This window comes from Mastigoproctus giganteus, chromosome 2 (assembly GCF_048544385.1).
Source record: "Mastigoproctus giganteus isolate SK-2022 chromosome 2, ASM4854438v1, whole genome shotgun sequence".
In the NCBI taxonomy this organism is placed as follows: domain Eukaryota; kingdom Metazoa; phylum Arthropoda; class Arachnida; order Uropygi; family Thelyphonidae; genus Mastigoproctus; species Mastigoproctus giganteus.
In genome coordinates, this window is record NC_143576.1 from 227,433,001 (window position 1) to 227,450,638 (window position 17,638).

Genomic DNA, 17,638 nt, shown 5'->3' on the forward strand with positions numbered 1-17,638 from the left:
TTGTATAGCACTACAAAATGAAATTTGCTTATTTAGTTTAGTTTATTTAGCCCAAAATGTCAGTTTTCTGTATGGTGTTTGTTCAATATGCAGATTTTAATTATGTCAACTGTATAATTTATTAAAAACAGAATGCTGAACAAAGTGCGAAGTTTTAGAATTAAAAATTGATTACAATAGGTATATTTTTAAAATAATCACAAAATGCTATTACATGAAAAACAATTCCTCTTCCTGTACTATGTGAAGCATTTCACATAGGAAAGAGGAATTATCTCAAATGTTAACATTTGAGATAATCTTTTTTTTTTTTTTTTTTCAACTTCATAAAAAAATAACATTACATTTCAGCTAACAATGGATATTCTATATTATGCATCACCCCTTTTCCAATAATGCTGGTGTTTTGCAAAGTTCTTTTATTTCTCCTATTCTTTAACTCTTGTATATTGATGACTTTCTTCCACTTATTAAAAATGTTATCCACAATTTTACCGATGATAGGTCACTGCATTCCAACTTCCAGTTTGAGAAACCTTACACTGCACAAACAGTTTCACTGTTCTTGAATAGATAGTATGAATCAGAGCTGTATTACTCAATATGTTCTACGTTGGTAATAATATTAGTAAATTGATAAGAGGAGTTTACCTCAATATAGTACGTGGAACACTTCCGTATGATACCCTCCAGAAATTAAAACGAAAAAATCGACAACTTACCGGTACATTAAAGTAAAATATAAATAATTAAAGTGAAATATAAATAATTAAATAATCAATTTAACACAATTCAAAATCAATTCAAAACAATTAAAATTCAAATTAACGCAATTAAAAGAATCTAACGAAAATCTTCAAAACGAAAATCGTTTTGAAGATTTTCGTTAGATTCTTTTAATTGCGTTAATTTGAATTTTAATTGTTTTGAATTGATTTTGAATTGTGTTAAATTGATTATTTAATTATTTATATTTCACTTTAATTATTTATATTTTACTTTAATGTACCGGTAAGTTGTCGATTTTTTCGTTTTAATTTCTGGAGGGTATCATACGGAAGTGTTCCACGTACTATATTGAGGTAAACTCCTCTTATCAATTTACTAATACTGTTCTTGAATATTCACTACTAATTCCTTAATTGCCAGTGTGCAGCTGATTTAAGTACAGATTTTTATTGAAGATTAAATTTTTATCAGTTTTATTATAAGTTAAACTATCTAGACCAGAAAAGAAAGAAAATATGGCTTGCATTTATTTATCTTTAATTTTTATGGTTGATTATAATTTTATATACAGAATGAGAAATGTAAGTGAAATATAGAAAAAATTCCTTATATTTTTCTTTTTTCTTATTGAAAAAACTTAAAACACCAAGAAGATTACTTTAAGTGAATTCAATTTTTTTTCCCTTTAACTTTATGATTAAATTTATTTCAAAATTAATATATATATATATATATATATATTTTTTTTTTAGCCAATGTACAACCAACCATCTGACACTGCTGTGTATCATGAAAATAAGCGAAAGTAAGTAATATCACTCACTTTGTATTGTTTATAGAGCTACTTTAACTACAAATATATATATTTTGCATGGGGAGGGAACAGTTTTCCTTTTTATTTTTGCTACAAGAAACAAGTTTTCTAAACCCTAAAATTTTGTTATATTATAGCACAACTCCCCTTGGATTTTTTTGCATCAGGGTTTAAGTTGCCATAATGCGTGCACCAAGTTCAAGCCATGAGCCTTGTGACAGATGGAGTTCCTGTTAATGACAGTTGTAAAGCAATATTTCAAACTGAGGCAACATCATATTATAAATTGCAAAACATAACATTAATCTCAAGTTGAAAAACAAATTGAATTCCTTCAAGCCTTCTCCTTCACACCACCCATGAAGGCAGCTTATTTTTACAATTGATAACTTGCTGGCTGAAGGAACACTTACTACAGTTACTGTCTGTAATTCTTCTCCCTTACTTCTAATTTATACCTCTTGGTTCTATCATTTAATACTGTGAAAATTTCACCTTCATTCATTTTAGTGTCTCCTTTCTGTACCCTGTAAACCACAATGACATTCAAAGATACCTAGTTACCAGGCTCTGTGGGCTGGTCACAAAAGTCAATGACTCCTCCTTTTAAAACATGCAAGACATCTGCAAACATTGTTTATAGCAATGGCATCTTGTTGGTATTCTTTCCTCAATTTTTCATGAATCTGGATAGCTTAGTTTTTCTCTTAACTTGAAAAGAAACTCTGTCAACGACTGTTGGTGGAAATAGATATCAGTTCGACTATTCATAACTTCAGATCTGTAATAGATAAACTTTTATTTTAACCTGTTTATATATACTAACAATATATGAAACTCTATATGCTAGCTCAATTATAAAAGAAATTGTCGCTGAAGATACATATTTTGGATCAACCCTTGTATGTTGCTGTATGTATTATAGGGAATAATTTGCAGTATAGAAATAGTGTTATTTATTAATTATAGTTACCCCTCTCAACTGCAGATTTGCCAACTGCAGATTTCTGATAATGCAGTTTTATATTTGTATACAAAAAATTTTAGTGTGTGTGCATTTTTTGTTTAAGACTCCTTAAAAGAACATGACAGTTATTGCTCCCACTTCCTGTAGGTCATGTGGCCAGCTCTAGTGGGTAGTGCAGATGATGTAATATAAGACTATATTGAAAGCACACCTAAAAAGTGACTGCCAGTGAATTTAGTAGAGTTTTTTCTAATCTCTTGGCACACTTGAAGACTGTAGCACATCAAGGTGTTTTGAGACAAAACTTGAGAACCACCACACTGTGCCCTCTCAACGATGCAATCTTCAGTACATGTGGATGTGTCACTGCCTCTTTGCAGATATTTGCATTTTTGGTTAATATTTACATTATCCTAGATGTATTTTGGGCTTGCTTTTGATACACCTTAATGATTACTATGTTTTGCTGTATCAGACAAAGACGAAACCTGTGACAGTTGAAATTTTGTCTACATATGTATTTTTTGTTCCATCACCTTGTTCTTACCTTTTTTCTTATTATCTTGTCAACGTTACTATCATTTTTATGTTTTATAAATGAAAAATAGAGTAGGTATGAGTGTACTTGTTTTCTGTGGTACCTGTGTGTGAAACGATAGTTTTCAGGAATGTATCCCCTCTCCCCCCTCTCCTTCCCCACTTGGCAAGGGATTCCTATATTTTATTCTTTTTGTATAAATGGCCACCTGAAATTGGGAAGATTGCAGGATCTGGTAATGGCCAGGTTCCAAGGATTCATATCTGGGAGATTTTACTGTATCAAGTTTTATCAATAATGGATGATATATTAATGAATCACTCTACAGGGGTAAAGATATAATATAAAAATATATCTGCATTATCCAAATTCTTTATACCTAGTGCATGTTCAGGACATTGATAGTAAAAAATCAGTCTTCCAAGACTGTCAGCTTTCCACTCATTTTTGTGCTGTACTAGGGTAATTGTGAAATCCCCCCCCCCCACCTTTTTATGCAAAATTGTACTGGTATGCAAAAATATATTGGTTTTCAGAAATTTTAAAGATAATAGTTTACCTGACAGTTTTAATAATTTCTGTTGCCTGAATTTATTTTAAATCTCAAAATGCATTGCAAACTGAGATTTATTTTTTGTTTAGGAGTGAGATAAAAATATGGTAAAAATATTATTTATATTCAGTTTTAAAAATTGGCAAACATATGTAGTCAGTTTTTGCCAAAATAATTCATTTTTGGAGAGCTGAAAATGAGGAATCATTAATGCTCAGTTTAAAAAGTTTAATGCTCATTCCTGAAAATGAGGACTGATCAATGATCTGTTTATATATATATATATATAGGCTAAATTAAAATAGGATGTTTGCCAGTAGCATGGCAAACCAGTAGAGTGAAAAATAACTTAGCCAAATAAAATAACATAACAATAACAGAAAAATATATAGGGGGTGAAAGAAGAAAAGGGTAATGTTGAAATTATGTTCCTAAAATAATTTAGAAAATTAAGCCAATTGTATTAATTATATATAATTTATTCAATCCATATTATATATAATTGGTATACGACCTTTGTTTGGAATACAACTCACGTGCGTCAAAATGAGTCACAACACCGCACGCTACCCTTGTTTACCTCTCTCGAGACAAAAAGCCACGACTCAGAGATGCCAGATCTTACCCCATCTCCAAAAATTGAATAAAAACCGACCAAGGACAGACGCTTGCAAAGTACGCGCGTCCGTCCTCACTCGGCTTTCCGAATAAAACCGACCGAGGACGTATGCGCACACGTTGAGCGCTTACGTCCTTGATCGACTGAATTCGGTTTTTGGAGAGGGGGTAAGATCTGGCATCTCTGCCACGAGCGCCAGTATGACAGTTTCTGTCATTCAGTGAACAACTTGCGCTATAACTCTCTGTGAATTTTCATATGATTTTGTGTTTTTTTGCTTAAATTTTTTGTAAATTCATTAACCATGAGTTCTAAGAAAGTTAGAGAAGAGCCAAGCAACGAAGAAAATGGTTAGGATTACCATGGAGGTGAAAAAAGAGATTGTTGAAAAGATGAAGGTGGCATGCATATCCGGGACTTGGCTTCTGCATACCGTATGCCGAGAACGACGGTATCTACGATTGTGAAAAACAAAGACATTATTAAATCTGCTAACATTGCGAAGGGGGTGAAATCAATTACCAAACAAAGATCAGGGACATTAGAGCATGTTGAGAAATTGCTTTTGATCTGGATAACAGAAAAACAGTGTGCTGGCAATAGCGTATCGGAAGCAATGATTTGCGAAAAGGCAAAACTGATTCATGCTGATCTTTTGAAAAACAAGGCAGGAACAAGCCAAGAAAGTGAAGTGTTTAAAGCCAGCCACGGCTGGTTTGATGATTTTAAGAAGAGGACTGGCATTCACAGTGTTGTGAGGCATGGAGAGGGAGCCAGTGCTGATAAAGATGCTGCCAATGATTTTGTTAGAGTTTGGGGAATTTGTAGAGGCTTGAGGGTTTTGTTCCCCAACAAGTGTTTAATTGTAACAAAACAGGCCTGTTTTGGAAGAAAATGCCTAACAGGACCTATATTACATAAGGGGAGAAGGCATTGCCAGGGCACAAGCCAATGAAGGGCAGGCTAACTCTCTTGTTCTGTGGCAATGCAAGTGGGGTTGCAAACCGAAGCCTCTACTGATCTACCACTCTGAAAAACCGAGGGCCTTTAAGAAACATAATGTGCAGAAAACTCAGTTACCTGTGATGTGGAGGTCAAACAGCAAGGCTTAGGTAACCAGAGAATATTTCAGCAAGTGGTTTAATATTATGTTTGGGCCAAGTGTAAAAAGTTATTTAGAAGAGAAAAACCTGCCTCTGAAGGGCCTGGGCCTCCTCATAATGGACAATGCTCCAGCTCACCCTCCAAGCTTGCAGGACTATGTGCTGCTGGAGTTTGACTTCATCACTGTAAAGTCCCCCCCCCCCAACACGACTCCTCCCATTCAGCCCATGGACCAGCAGGTCATCAGCAATTTCAAGAAACTCCAACTAAACCACTATTCCAGAGGTGCTTTGAAGTGACCTCTGACACAGAATTAACCCTAAGAGAGTTTTGGAAAGATCACCTTACCACCGTCCATTGCATATCTTTCATTGACAAAGCCTGGCAGGAAGTTTCCTACAGAACAACGAACTTTGCTTGGAGGAATTTGTGGCCAGAAGCAGTGACTGAAAGGGACTTTGAGTCTGTGCCTATAGTGGAGGATATTGTCTCTCTGGGCAGGTCCATGGGTCTGGATGTGAGTGATGGTGATGTGGAGGGGCACAGGGAAGAGCTGACCATTGAGGAGCTGCATGAACTTGGGAAGGAGGAGCACAAGTCTAAGATGGATACACTCTCTTCAGGCTCAGAGGAGGAGGAGATAGTGGAAGGCCCTACTTCATTAATCAAGGAAATCTTTGCCAAATGGATGGATGTCAAAAACTTTGCAGAGAAGTACCACCCCAACAAAGCCCAAACAAGCCATGATAGCATTGTCTGGAATGATCAGACAATGTCACATTTCCGAAACATCCTGAGGAGAAGGCAGAAGCAAAGTTCTTTGGACAGATTTTTAGTAAACGTCAAACCTGGTGATCCTCAACGAGGTCCAAGTAGGGAAAAGAGACAGAAAAGAGAAAATTAAAAGTTTGTTAAATTTTCATTTATTTCATCTAATTGCTTTTGTATTTATGTACTGTATTTTAGTATTAAGCAGTATTTTAAATTATTTTATACAACCCCATCAATATATAATATGCCAATAACAATAGGATTTTTTTTCATGGGAACGAAATGTATATATGCATATAAAAATAAACTTTAACTAATTAAGTAAAGAAAAGAAAGAAAGGAATTCAGTATAGCAAACATTGGAGGCAGCAACACATTACCTATGCCAGTTGTTAGTTAGTTATTTGGTTTTTAGGAGCATTAGCAACTAAGGCCATACTGCTCCGAGTATATGCGGTGGTCATTCCCTGACCTTTCCGCATCCTCCATATTTGGTGGACACGGGCTTGAACCCCGGTCTAATCAAGAAGTGCTTGCTACGCACTGCTGCTCCTGGCTACAGAGGTGCCATGCCAGTTGTATGTCAAGCCAAGTAAGTGATGAATAGGAAGAAAACCAGTACATAACTACTGCAACAAATGAAGGATGGAATAAGTCTAGATATAAAAGGGTGTTGCAGAAGGAATGTACTCCTAAAATAATTTTTAAAAAATTCCAATTAATTCAAATTTAGTGGTGCCCCCACCTTGATGGCACTGTCCAAATATTGCATGAAATCTATATAATAATTTGGTTATGTCCCTCCATCCTTCTGTCCAGGATGCTCTTTGAACTTGAATAACTCAGATTAAACAAGCTTTTGACCTGATTCCTTTTGCAATAGGCTTTATTTAGCAGTAAAATTGAGGGAGGGATTAAAAAATTTTTTTCAACTGATTTTCAAATCTTGACAGTTGATTTAGATCCCCACTAAAACTAAATTGCTGTTTACTTTGAAGAGAAGACAATTTCTTAGCTTTAGTCATCACAGTCAACAAATCTTAAGGTCAGACTTTCAACAAAGTTGCTGTTTTTTTCTCTTGGACAACTTCATGTAGAATTTCCAGGTCTAGATAATTTTTCTGCAATAATTTTAATTATCTACATGTAAAAAATTATCAGATTGCATTTTTCCCGAGTCTGTCCCACTGACCCCTAGGTAGCAGTGAAGGGAGCCAAGGGAAAGGTTTTTGGGATTACTTCGATATTAATCTTTACTTCTCTGAAAATATTTTGGTGAAATATTTGTCACAGGCATTTTAATATCGCTATAAATGGAGACAAAAACCAACCAGAGTAATGTGACCGACAGAGTAAAACAAAAACGAAATAACATAGACTTACCATTGTGTTCCATCACATTGGAAGACCACGATGCTAGCAATTGCTACAGAGTCACTGCATTTTGAATGTTAAACAAATTGATGCATTACTGAGATGACAGATGCACTAATAAACCCACCATTCTGATAAATCTGATCCATGGTGACCCTTATGCAGTGAAAAAATAATACTATAACACATCAGAGCACTCACAAGGCAACAAACCTATCCTATGATTTCAACACCTTCTTCTGGGGCCAGCTGCCGAAATAAAAGGAAAAGCAGCAAGAAGTAAGGCCTCTGTCTCTGACATGAAATATACACAGCACGTGGTAGATTTCGAAAAGCCAGTGTAGAAGATGAGGATTAAAATTTAAATTATAAGGCATATGTATATTTCATGGCTGATCCGACAGAGGCGGAATGCAAAATGAAAGGTTAAAATGAAAGAGGATAACTTGCTAAGGTTTAGTTGGTATATGTGGAGAGAGAAAAAAGGTTATCACGAACTTATCACTTCCACTGCAATCAAGAAATTTTCACACGATGGAGTTGTCTAAGTAATTACCAACGTCATGTTCCCAATCTCTGACAATAAAATCATCAAAATGCAAAACTTTTGCACTTTCTTTCATCTAATTATTTTGTTAGATTTTTTTTTAATTTTTAAGATTGTTTTCCTTTGTCAAACTCAAGTATGATAATAGTAAATTGAGTATCTTTTTCCACAAACCCTACTTTAATTACAGTATCAAACAAAAATAGTACAAACCAAAATCCCAATAAATAAAGCCAAACTCTGTATCACAATAGTAGTCCTGGGTCTTTACAGCTGCTATGAGGCACCCACTTGTTTATTTATAGTTATAACAACTTTTAAGGACTAGGACACTAGAATTTTGCCTATTGTCCTTGTCCAAATAACTCGAGTCCTTCATTTTTGCTTGTTATTTCTGGAGAGCTGTTTTTATTACAATTAATTGAATTGAATTTATTAAAACTACCCACCTCTACAACACCCAATGGAAATTTCTTCCATCAGTCAACTGCTACTACCTGCCTGAAGACAAATTTCTGCTCATCTGTTCTGCAACCATCCTTCCTCAATTTGAATTTGTGTAGTTAACATTGAGCTTTTTCAATCCAGTCAAAGACTTGAATACCTCAATCAGATCTCCTCATGGGTACTTAGTCTCCAGATCCTGCAATTTGAAGAGCTTAAGCTCTTCCTGATAAGAGCACCCTTTTGTTCCTCTCACTAACCCTACAAAATATATTCATTCTACCCACTACTGTTGCATCTATGTTGATAAAAGTTGTTGCTCCAAAAGCCTTACAGAGTTCCTCAGATTTTAGTCAATCCACTTTAGTGAGGTTAGTTCAGGCTTTGAATGTATTGCCATCCACATTTAATTTATTCAATCCATATTAGACTTTAAACACTTCAGTCAGGTCTCAATGCAGGTGCCCTAGTTTCCAGATGTTGAAATTTGCAGAACTGAAGTTTTTATTGGTAAGGGTACCATTTTTTGTGTGCCTGACTAATCTTGGTTCTCTTCTTAATATCTATTCCAACAGATCTGCATCCTTCCTAAAATGAGACTTCCAGACCTGTATACAGTACTCAATGTGTCCTAGCAGCCTACCTCCACTTCTCTGAGCAGTGCAGGTAGGCTGCACTGCTCAGAGAACTTCATATCTGATTTCACAGTCACCCCTATCTCATTTTCATTCTCTGCTACCCTGATTGTGGTATCACACAGTTAGTACATTAATCTAGGATTACTGCTAACCATGCGTAGTACCCTACATTTGTCAATTTTTTCTGTTTGTGTAAAAAATCTCTTTTATATACCAGATTAAAAATTTTAACTTTAACTTACCATGTCTTTCAAGGACTGCAGAATATATTAAGTATTTTTATTGTTGTTAATTCAAATTTCATAAAAATGAAATGTTAGCTTGATACTGGAAGTCTTATATGCTTTGAGTAATGCAACTATTGCTTTTTCAGATTTATTATATTTAAAAAGAAATTAATTGAATGCTTCAAAAAGAAATTCCAAGAAAGGCAGCTAAGAGTAAGTATCACCAGCACTGAAAATTCATTGCATCTATTTAAATCTAAAATGATACTTTATTCCCTTCCTTGAATGTCATAAATCATATGGAAATTATGGTCACCTTTATAAACATTCCTTAATGTTACAGGAATTACCATGTACATGTGTACACTTTCTGACAGACCTGTCAAGGTGATTGTCTATATAATTTCTGGTGATTTTGGAGTTGTCAGAATTTGTTTATGAAATCATGTTATTGATGGTGCAGAAAGAACAGAAATTTTAATTACTCCACTCTGTTAGGTGTGAATTTTCTTATTGTTAATATGTTGATGTGCCATAGTCCTTGAAAATACCAGACACATTGTGATTATATGAAAATTTTGAAGAGATATATCATAACTTTCTAATACATTGGAAATTGATAATAGTAACATTTCACATTAAAAATTTTACCTTTAATACAAAATATGTATACTGTATGTAGATGTTACTGAACAAAGAGAAATCACCATAAAATAATAATGAACTTATTTAAAAATAATGGTTTTACATGAAAGTAACTATTCGTCTGATGAAGACACATTCATTAATTATAAGTTTTGGTATAACAGTTTAAAGAGATGGTTCTTTGCTACTTATATCACTCACAATTGATAGAATGATGTTTATCTTTAATGAGGAGACTAAACAGTAATGAACAAATGCTAATAGATTTTTTGCGCAAATCATCAGTTTAAAATAATGAACACATGTTCTAAACATAAAAACCATATAAAATAACACAGAAACCAGGAATGAACAATAGATTATACATAATGTAATAGAGAAATACATCAAATCAATATAGGTGTTGTAGTCTTCACTACAGCAAAATTAGGAAGTGACCTTAGCTTATTAGATTCAAACTTACTCACTTTCAGAAGTGAGCTTGATGACCATGTAGTAGTAGCAGTAGTGGCAAATGATGTAAGAAAGTAAGCTTATATAGCATCAGCCAAAAAAAAAAAAAAAAAAAAACCTACACACTTATCCCATCCATGCCCTCCAAGAATTTGTCTACTTCTTTCTTGAATTTGTTCAAACCATCCACTTCCACAACAACAGATGAAAGCTTGTTCCAACAATCAACCACCTGCTGGCTGAAGGCAAACTTCCACACATCTATCCTGCAACCATTCTTCCTCAATTTAAATTTATGCCCCATTATTTGTATAGTCTAAGCAAGATGAAGAATGCCCTTCACATTCAATTTACTTAATCCATTCAAGGCCTTAAATGCTGTAGTGCCTAGTCTCCAGAAGCTGCAGTTTGCAGAATTGAAGCCTTTCTTGGTAAGAGCATCCATTTATTCCTTTCACCAGTCTGGTTGCCCTTCTCTGCACCTGTTCCAGCAGATCTACATCCTTCCTAAAGTAAGGCCTACAGACCTGTACACAACACTCAAGATGCAGCCTAACCATGGCCTTGTACAAAGGGATAATCACCTCATTATCCCTGCTAGAAAAGATTCTGTATATCATTTGACAAAACCCCATGAGCTGTTTGGGCAAAATATCTGCACTGCTCAGAGAAATTCATATCTGACTGCACAATTACCCCCAGATCTTTTTTGTTTTCCACTATTCTGAGTGTAGTACCACACTGTTGATAAGTTACCCTGGGATTACTGCTACCCATATGCAGTACCTTGCATTTGTCAGTGTTAAACTTCAACTGCCATTTCTCAGCCCATTTAGTTTTCTGCTGGTGGTTGGCTCTGCAGAGAAAGTTTCTTCATTTTTATTTCATGAAGAATAAAAATTAAACCTTTGAACATAAATGCTTTAAATATTAATATATAGTATTAGCATTAGTAGTGGAATATGATGCAAGAAAGCAAACTTATCAGCCAAAAAAAAAAAAAAAAAACAAACAACCCCACTTCCCATTCCATCTGTCCATTTCCTCCAAAAGTTAATCTAGTTCTTACTTGAATTTATTTAAGCTATCAACTTCCACAATGACAGGTGGAAGTTTGTTCCAGCAATAAAATACTTACTGGCTGAAGGCAAATTTCTACACATCTATTCTGCCACCATCTTTCCTCACTTTGAATCTATGCCCCCTCAAGTGCATAATCTGAGTAGGAGGAAGAATCTCATCAGCATTAAGTTTGCTCAAACCATTCAAAGCCTTAAACACCTCAATCAGATCATCTCACAGGTGCCTAGTCTCCAGATGCTGCAAATTGCAGAACTGAAGCCTTTCTTGGGAAGAGCACCCCTTTGTTCTCCTCACCAATCTCATTCCCCTTCTCTGTACTTATTCCAGCAGCACCACATTCTTCCTAAAATGAGCCCTCCAAACTTGTATGCAGTACTCAAGGTCTGGCCTAACCATTGCCTTATACAAAGGAATAATCACCTCCTTATCCCTGCTTAAAATTACTGTAAATCATTGAAACAACCCCATGAGCTCTTCTGGCAGCCCATCTGTACTGCTGAGAGAATTACATATCTGATTTGCAAAATTGCCTCCAGATCTTTTTCATTCTCCACTACCCTAAGTGTAGTATCACACCATTAGTATGTTGCTCTGGTGTCGCTGCTACCCATATGCAGTACTTTGCATTTTCAATGTTAAACTTCAATTGCCACTTCTTAACCCCTCTGCCTAACTTTTCTAGATCTTGTTGTAGTAGCATACTGTCATTAACCACCCTGCCAATCTTTGTATCATCTACAAACTTGGACATTAAGCCTGATATACACCTTCATGAATATCATTGATAAATATAGAAAAATAGAAAACAACAATGGGCCCATCACCGAACCCTGGGGGATCCAGTAATAACATTAGTTCACAAAGAGCAGTGTCCTTTGATTTCCACTCTGTCTTCTCCCACTCAACCATCACTTTATCCATAGCAGCAACTTGTCCTTAATATTGCTCCAGTTCATGCAGCAGTCTTTTATGTGTAACAGTATCAAATGCTTTCTTGAAATTCAAGTATATGATATCAAAATTACTTTTTTGCATCCAGTTCCTTTTTGACGACATCATAGTAACCAATAAAATTTGTCATACAAGACCTTGTGTACACTCTAGATGAAATGCATTATTACTTCTGTGAACTCAGTGCCTTGGCATCATTAAGAGTATATGCAAAATCTAGATTCATTATAACACAACACAGCTTTCCAATCATCAGAAGTCCAGTTTATAGTCTTTTGTTCCATATTATTTTGATTTTTTATGCATGACTGTTAACATTTATCTTTTTTGAGGGACCGTACTCTTGATATTAGTTTTATTTTGTTCTCTTCTCGGTGTTGTCTTGTAAATTGGCTGCTGAGGTCTTTTGTTAATGGTTTGCAGCAGCCTTCATGTTGTTTGAAATTATTTTTCTTTACTAGACATGATAGTTGTCATTGGTATTGATCACTTAGCACAGACTTCAAGCTATAATTCTGCAACTGATTTCTGGTTGATTTTGACTCGTACCATTCTTAAAATCTCTTATTATTGTTCTTTCTGAAACACCAACAAATTCAATTGCTTCTTTAACAGGATGTTGTTTAGACCTGCTAAATGCTATCACCTCTTTTTCCAGATGCAGTAGTGTTATTATCTCAATCAGAAGATAATTTACAAAAATTACTGAATGAATTTAATAAAATTGCTGTTAAGTATAATAAGATGTCATTACCAGAGGCAAAATCTGTAACAATTATAAATTGGAATTGAGCAAACAAATAATAAAAGAATTGACAAGTTTTGCATACTTGGGGTAGGAAACATGGTTACAAAAACATAAAAAAAAAAAAAAAAAAAATTGATGTTTCAACAATCTGATGGGGTAAAACACATGCTTAAACATAGATAACAAAAACTAGATTTTATATAATGGAAATTTTTATACATGTATTAACATATGCAGTTGAAATTGGGACATGCCAATAAAATGAGATGAAAAAAAAAGAGCAAAATTAATAATTTGTCAGAAATAATAGTTATTGATCAATTACTGGAGACTTTCTTGGTAATAGCACCCCTTTGTTCCCCTTACCAATCTCATTGCCCTTCTCTGAACTCATTCCAGCAGCTCCACATCCTTCCTAGAATGAGGCCTCTGGACCTCTATGCACTACTTCAGATGTGGCCTGACCATTGCCTTAAGTAAAGGGGATAATCACCTCCTTATCCCTGATAGAAAAATTCCTGCATATCATTGACAAAACACCATGAGCTGTTCTGTCAGCCTATCTGCACTGCTCAGAAATTTTCTTTAACATTAGCATTGGTAGAGGCATATGAATACAAGAAAGCAAGCTTATAGAGCATCAGCCAAAAAAAAAACCCTTCCCATTTCTCCCATCCATTCGCTCTGTGTTTGTCTAGTTCTGCCTTAAATTTATTTAAGCTGTTAACTTCTACAACGACAGATGGAATTTTGTTCCAGCAATCAACCACATGCTGGCTAAAGGCAAAATTCTGCATATCTATTCTACAACTGTCTTTCCTCAATTTGAATTTATGTTCCCTCAGGCGCGATTAATCTGGGCAAGAGGAAGAATCCCATCAGCATTGAGCTTGCTCAAACCATTCAAGGCCTTAAACACCTCAATCAGATCACCTCACAATAGCCTAGTCTCCGGACACTGTAATTTGAAAAACTTAAGCCTTTCTTCATAAGAGGATCCCTTTGTTCCATTCACTAATCATGTTGTCCTTCTGTGTACTTATTCCAGCAGCTCTACATCCTTCCTAAAATGAGGCCTCTGGACCTGTGTACAGTACTCAAGGTGTGGCTTGACAATTGTCTTATACAAGGGGAATAATCACCTCCTTATTCCTGTTAGAAAAATTCCTGAATGTCATTGACAAGACACCATGAGCTACCCTTGCAGACCATCTGCACTGCTCAGAAAAACTTCATATCTGACTGCACAGTTACTCCTAGATCCTCTGCTCTACCACCCTGAGTGTAGTACTACAAGGTTGATACGTTACTCTGGGGTTACTGCTACCCATATGCAGTATTTTACATTTGTCAATGTTAAACTTCATTTGCCACCTTTCAACCCATCTGCTCAACCTTTCTGAATCCTCTTGCAGTAGCGTACTGTCATTAGTGTCATTAACAACCCTGCCAACCTTCGTATCATCTGCAAACTTATTAACTTATTAAGATCAATATTATTAATAAATACAGAAAACAACAATGGACCCAACACTGAACCTTGGGGGACTCCACTAATAACATTAGTCTATGAAGAGCAGTGTCCATTGATTACCACTCTCTGCCTTCTCCCACTCAACCATCCCTTTATTGGTAACAGCAACTTGCCCTTAATGCCACACTGCTCCAATTTTTACAGTAGTCTTTCATGTGCAACAGTATCAAAAGCCAAGTATATGATATCAAAATTATTCTTTGCATCCAGTTCCTTTATGAACACGTCATATTATCCAATCAGATATATTCCCCTTAACAAACCCCTGCTGTGTCCACACTGTAACTGAAGTCTTGTTTAGATGATCCTGCAGTGCTTCTTTAACCAGTGCTTCCATCAGTTTCCCTGGAACCGAAGTTAAACTAACAGGTCTGTAATTACTTGTGTCACCATTTGATCCTCCTTTGTGAATTGGTGTCACATTTCCAGTCCATGCATACCTCCCCTGAGTCCAAGGAAGCTCTCAAAATTTTTTATTTTCAACAATATCTGCTCCAATTTGTTCTCAGTTATTACAAAATCATTTAGCTCCCTGCAAGAGTTCAGTACGCCTCTGGCATTCCCATCTTTGAATAACTCCTTATGTGTAAATGTTGATGCAAAATACTCATTGTTTGTTAGCTACCTGAGTAGGATCATCAACAGTTGAACCATCGATATCAAGTGGACCAATCTGATTCATCCCTTTCTTTCTAGAATTTACGTAAGTAAAAGACTGGTTTTTTTTTTTTTTTTTGAATCCTTTGCCAAAGATTTCTCGTAATTAGCCTTTGCCTGCCTAACCTTTGTGATCTAATTACAGACCAGCTTATATCTACCATAGGCTTCTGTGCCACCTATTAATTTATATGTATCCCATGCATTTTTCTTCTCTGCCACATATCTCATTAGTTCATCTGACATCTATTTAGGCCTAAACCTTGAATGATAAATTCTTTGTTGGTATGAAAAGCCTGGTAGGTTCCAAGATTAATTCTTTGAATGCTTCCCATTTAGAATTTGTTTTTGGTAACATCATCAGTTGGTCCCACTGTATAGAATTAAAAAAAACTGTCTCAGATCACCATAGTCACCTTTTTCAAAAGCAAAAACCCTTCCCTTTGCCCCTGATGGGCAAAAGGAAGGGTTTTTGTCTACATGATCATGAAAGAATTATGATCTCATATCAGCACACTGTGATTACTGCCACCTAGTGGTTCCTTTATCTGCAGATTCTTAATGCATGAAGAATCATTAAGATAATCAAATCAAGAGTATTACTTCCTCTGGTTGCCTCCTGAATATGCTGCTATAGAAAACAGTCATCCAATAAATCCACAAAATCTTGCTAGTGTGTGAGTGACCACCCACAAATTCCAGTGAATATCTGGGAAATTAAAATCCCAAATTATAAGGCAATCTGATTTTCTGGCCCACTATTTCTCTGTACAGTTGTTCATTATAATCATCAGAGTCATTAGGCCTATAACACATTCCTCTCATTTTTTCTTTCCCAGTACTTATGTCACACCAAACTGACTGAATACTGCACTGTCTACCCATGTCAACTGGCTAAACTTCCTTATATTTTGTGTTTCTTAACTAATAGCATAACCCCCTCCTCCCTTACTATCCTATCTATCGTTTCTGTACACGTTGTACTCCCCAAATTCCAATTCTGCATTCTTTATATCTGTGTGGTACCACATTTCTGATATCCCAACAATATCTTCCTTTGATGTTTTGACCAACACCTCAAATTCATCAAATTTATTTACTATACTCCTAGCATTGGTGTACACGCAAGTATACATGCAGCTGTTCTTATTCTTAGCTACCCTAACACAGCCCATGCATTTACTTGTTCTGTGATGACTCCCAGCAGTCGCTGAAATTCCCCTCACCTTGTTTTCCAGGCTATTGCTCATTCTAATAGAAGTAGTGCAAGAATCACTTTCACATCTGCTAGTGGCTACTCTTAATCTATTAGTCTGTGTATCCCCTCACGCTAGCACTTTCTTTACCCACCTAACACTGCCTCGATAGCATCAGCAAATGTTCTTGCATCCTTTCTATTTAAGTGTATCCCATTCCTGTAGAAGCAGTCTCTCCTGTTAACAAGCACAGACCAGGCTGAGAAAAATTCTACCCAATGAGCCTTGCACACACTCTCTCCAGGGCTGAATTGATTGACAAGGCTCTCATCTTATAATCCCTCCCATCGTGTCTTGGCAGAATTGAAGACACATTCAAATTCACCCGTAACTCGCCACTTCTTATTTATGTGTAGGACATTAAAAGAGTATGTGTGAAAAATTCCGCAACATTTTGTGAAGCTGAAAATGAGGGGGGAGGGGGAAAGCGACAAACATGTGTTGAGTTCTGAGTAGTTAAAGCTGTGGCTGTTTGAATTAAAAAAAAAAAAAAAAAAAAAATTATTATGGTAAAAAAACAAAAAGTAAATAATAAACATAGATATAGCTAGTATTAATAAACATTTCACTAGATATCTCTCTCTTCTTATGTCTATTTTTATCGTATTTCATGACATAATACCATTTACTGCATTTTTTACTATTCAAAATGCCATAAACATTTTTTAAAATTCACGCACCATAATCTTTCCGAATTGGGCACGTTTTTGACTTCAATTTTCTCATTTTGGGCCCTGTGGTATGATGTTCCAGCAGTAGCTGTTCAAATTGTAACCTCTTTAATTTCTCTACATTGGACGCAGCGACATAATTTTGACAGATGAACACATCAGTTCATTCATTAGTAGAGGCATAGGATGCAAGAAAGCAACCTTATACAGCATCAACCAAAAAAAAATAAAAACCTCATTTCAACCTTCCATTTGCTCCAAAAGTTAGTCCAGTTCACCTTTGAATTTATTTAAGCTATCAACTTCAACAATGAC

The 17,638-nt window shown here is 35.5% G+C and overlaps 1 protein-coding gene across 5 annotated transcripts in view; it reads left to right on the forward strand.

Annotated features, from left to right (window-relative positions):
- The window catches only part of LOC150090205 (uncharacterized), a 480,645-nt gene that overhangs the window by 354,206 nt on the left and 108,801 nt on the right, over positions 1-17,638 (forward strand). For all 5 annotated transcript variants that reach the window (XM_090389774.1, XM_090389777.1, XM_090389775.1 and 2 more), the window contains 2 exons: positions 1,482-1,534; positions 9,472-9,538. In XM_090389774.1, the coding sequence (XP_090245900.1) occupies positions 1,482-1,534; positions 9,472-9,538 (120 nt within the window). The remainder of the gene's footprint in view (positions 1-1,481; positions 1,535-9,471; positions 9,539-17,638) is intronic.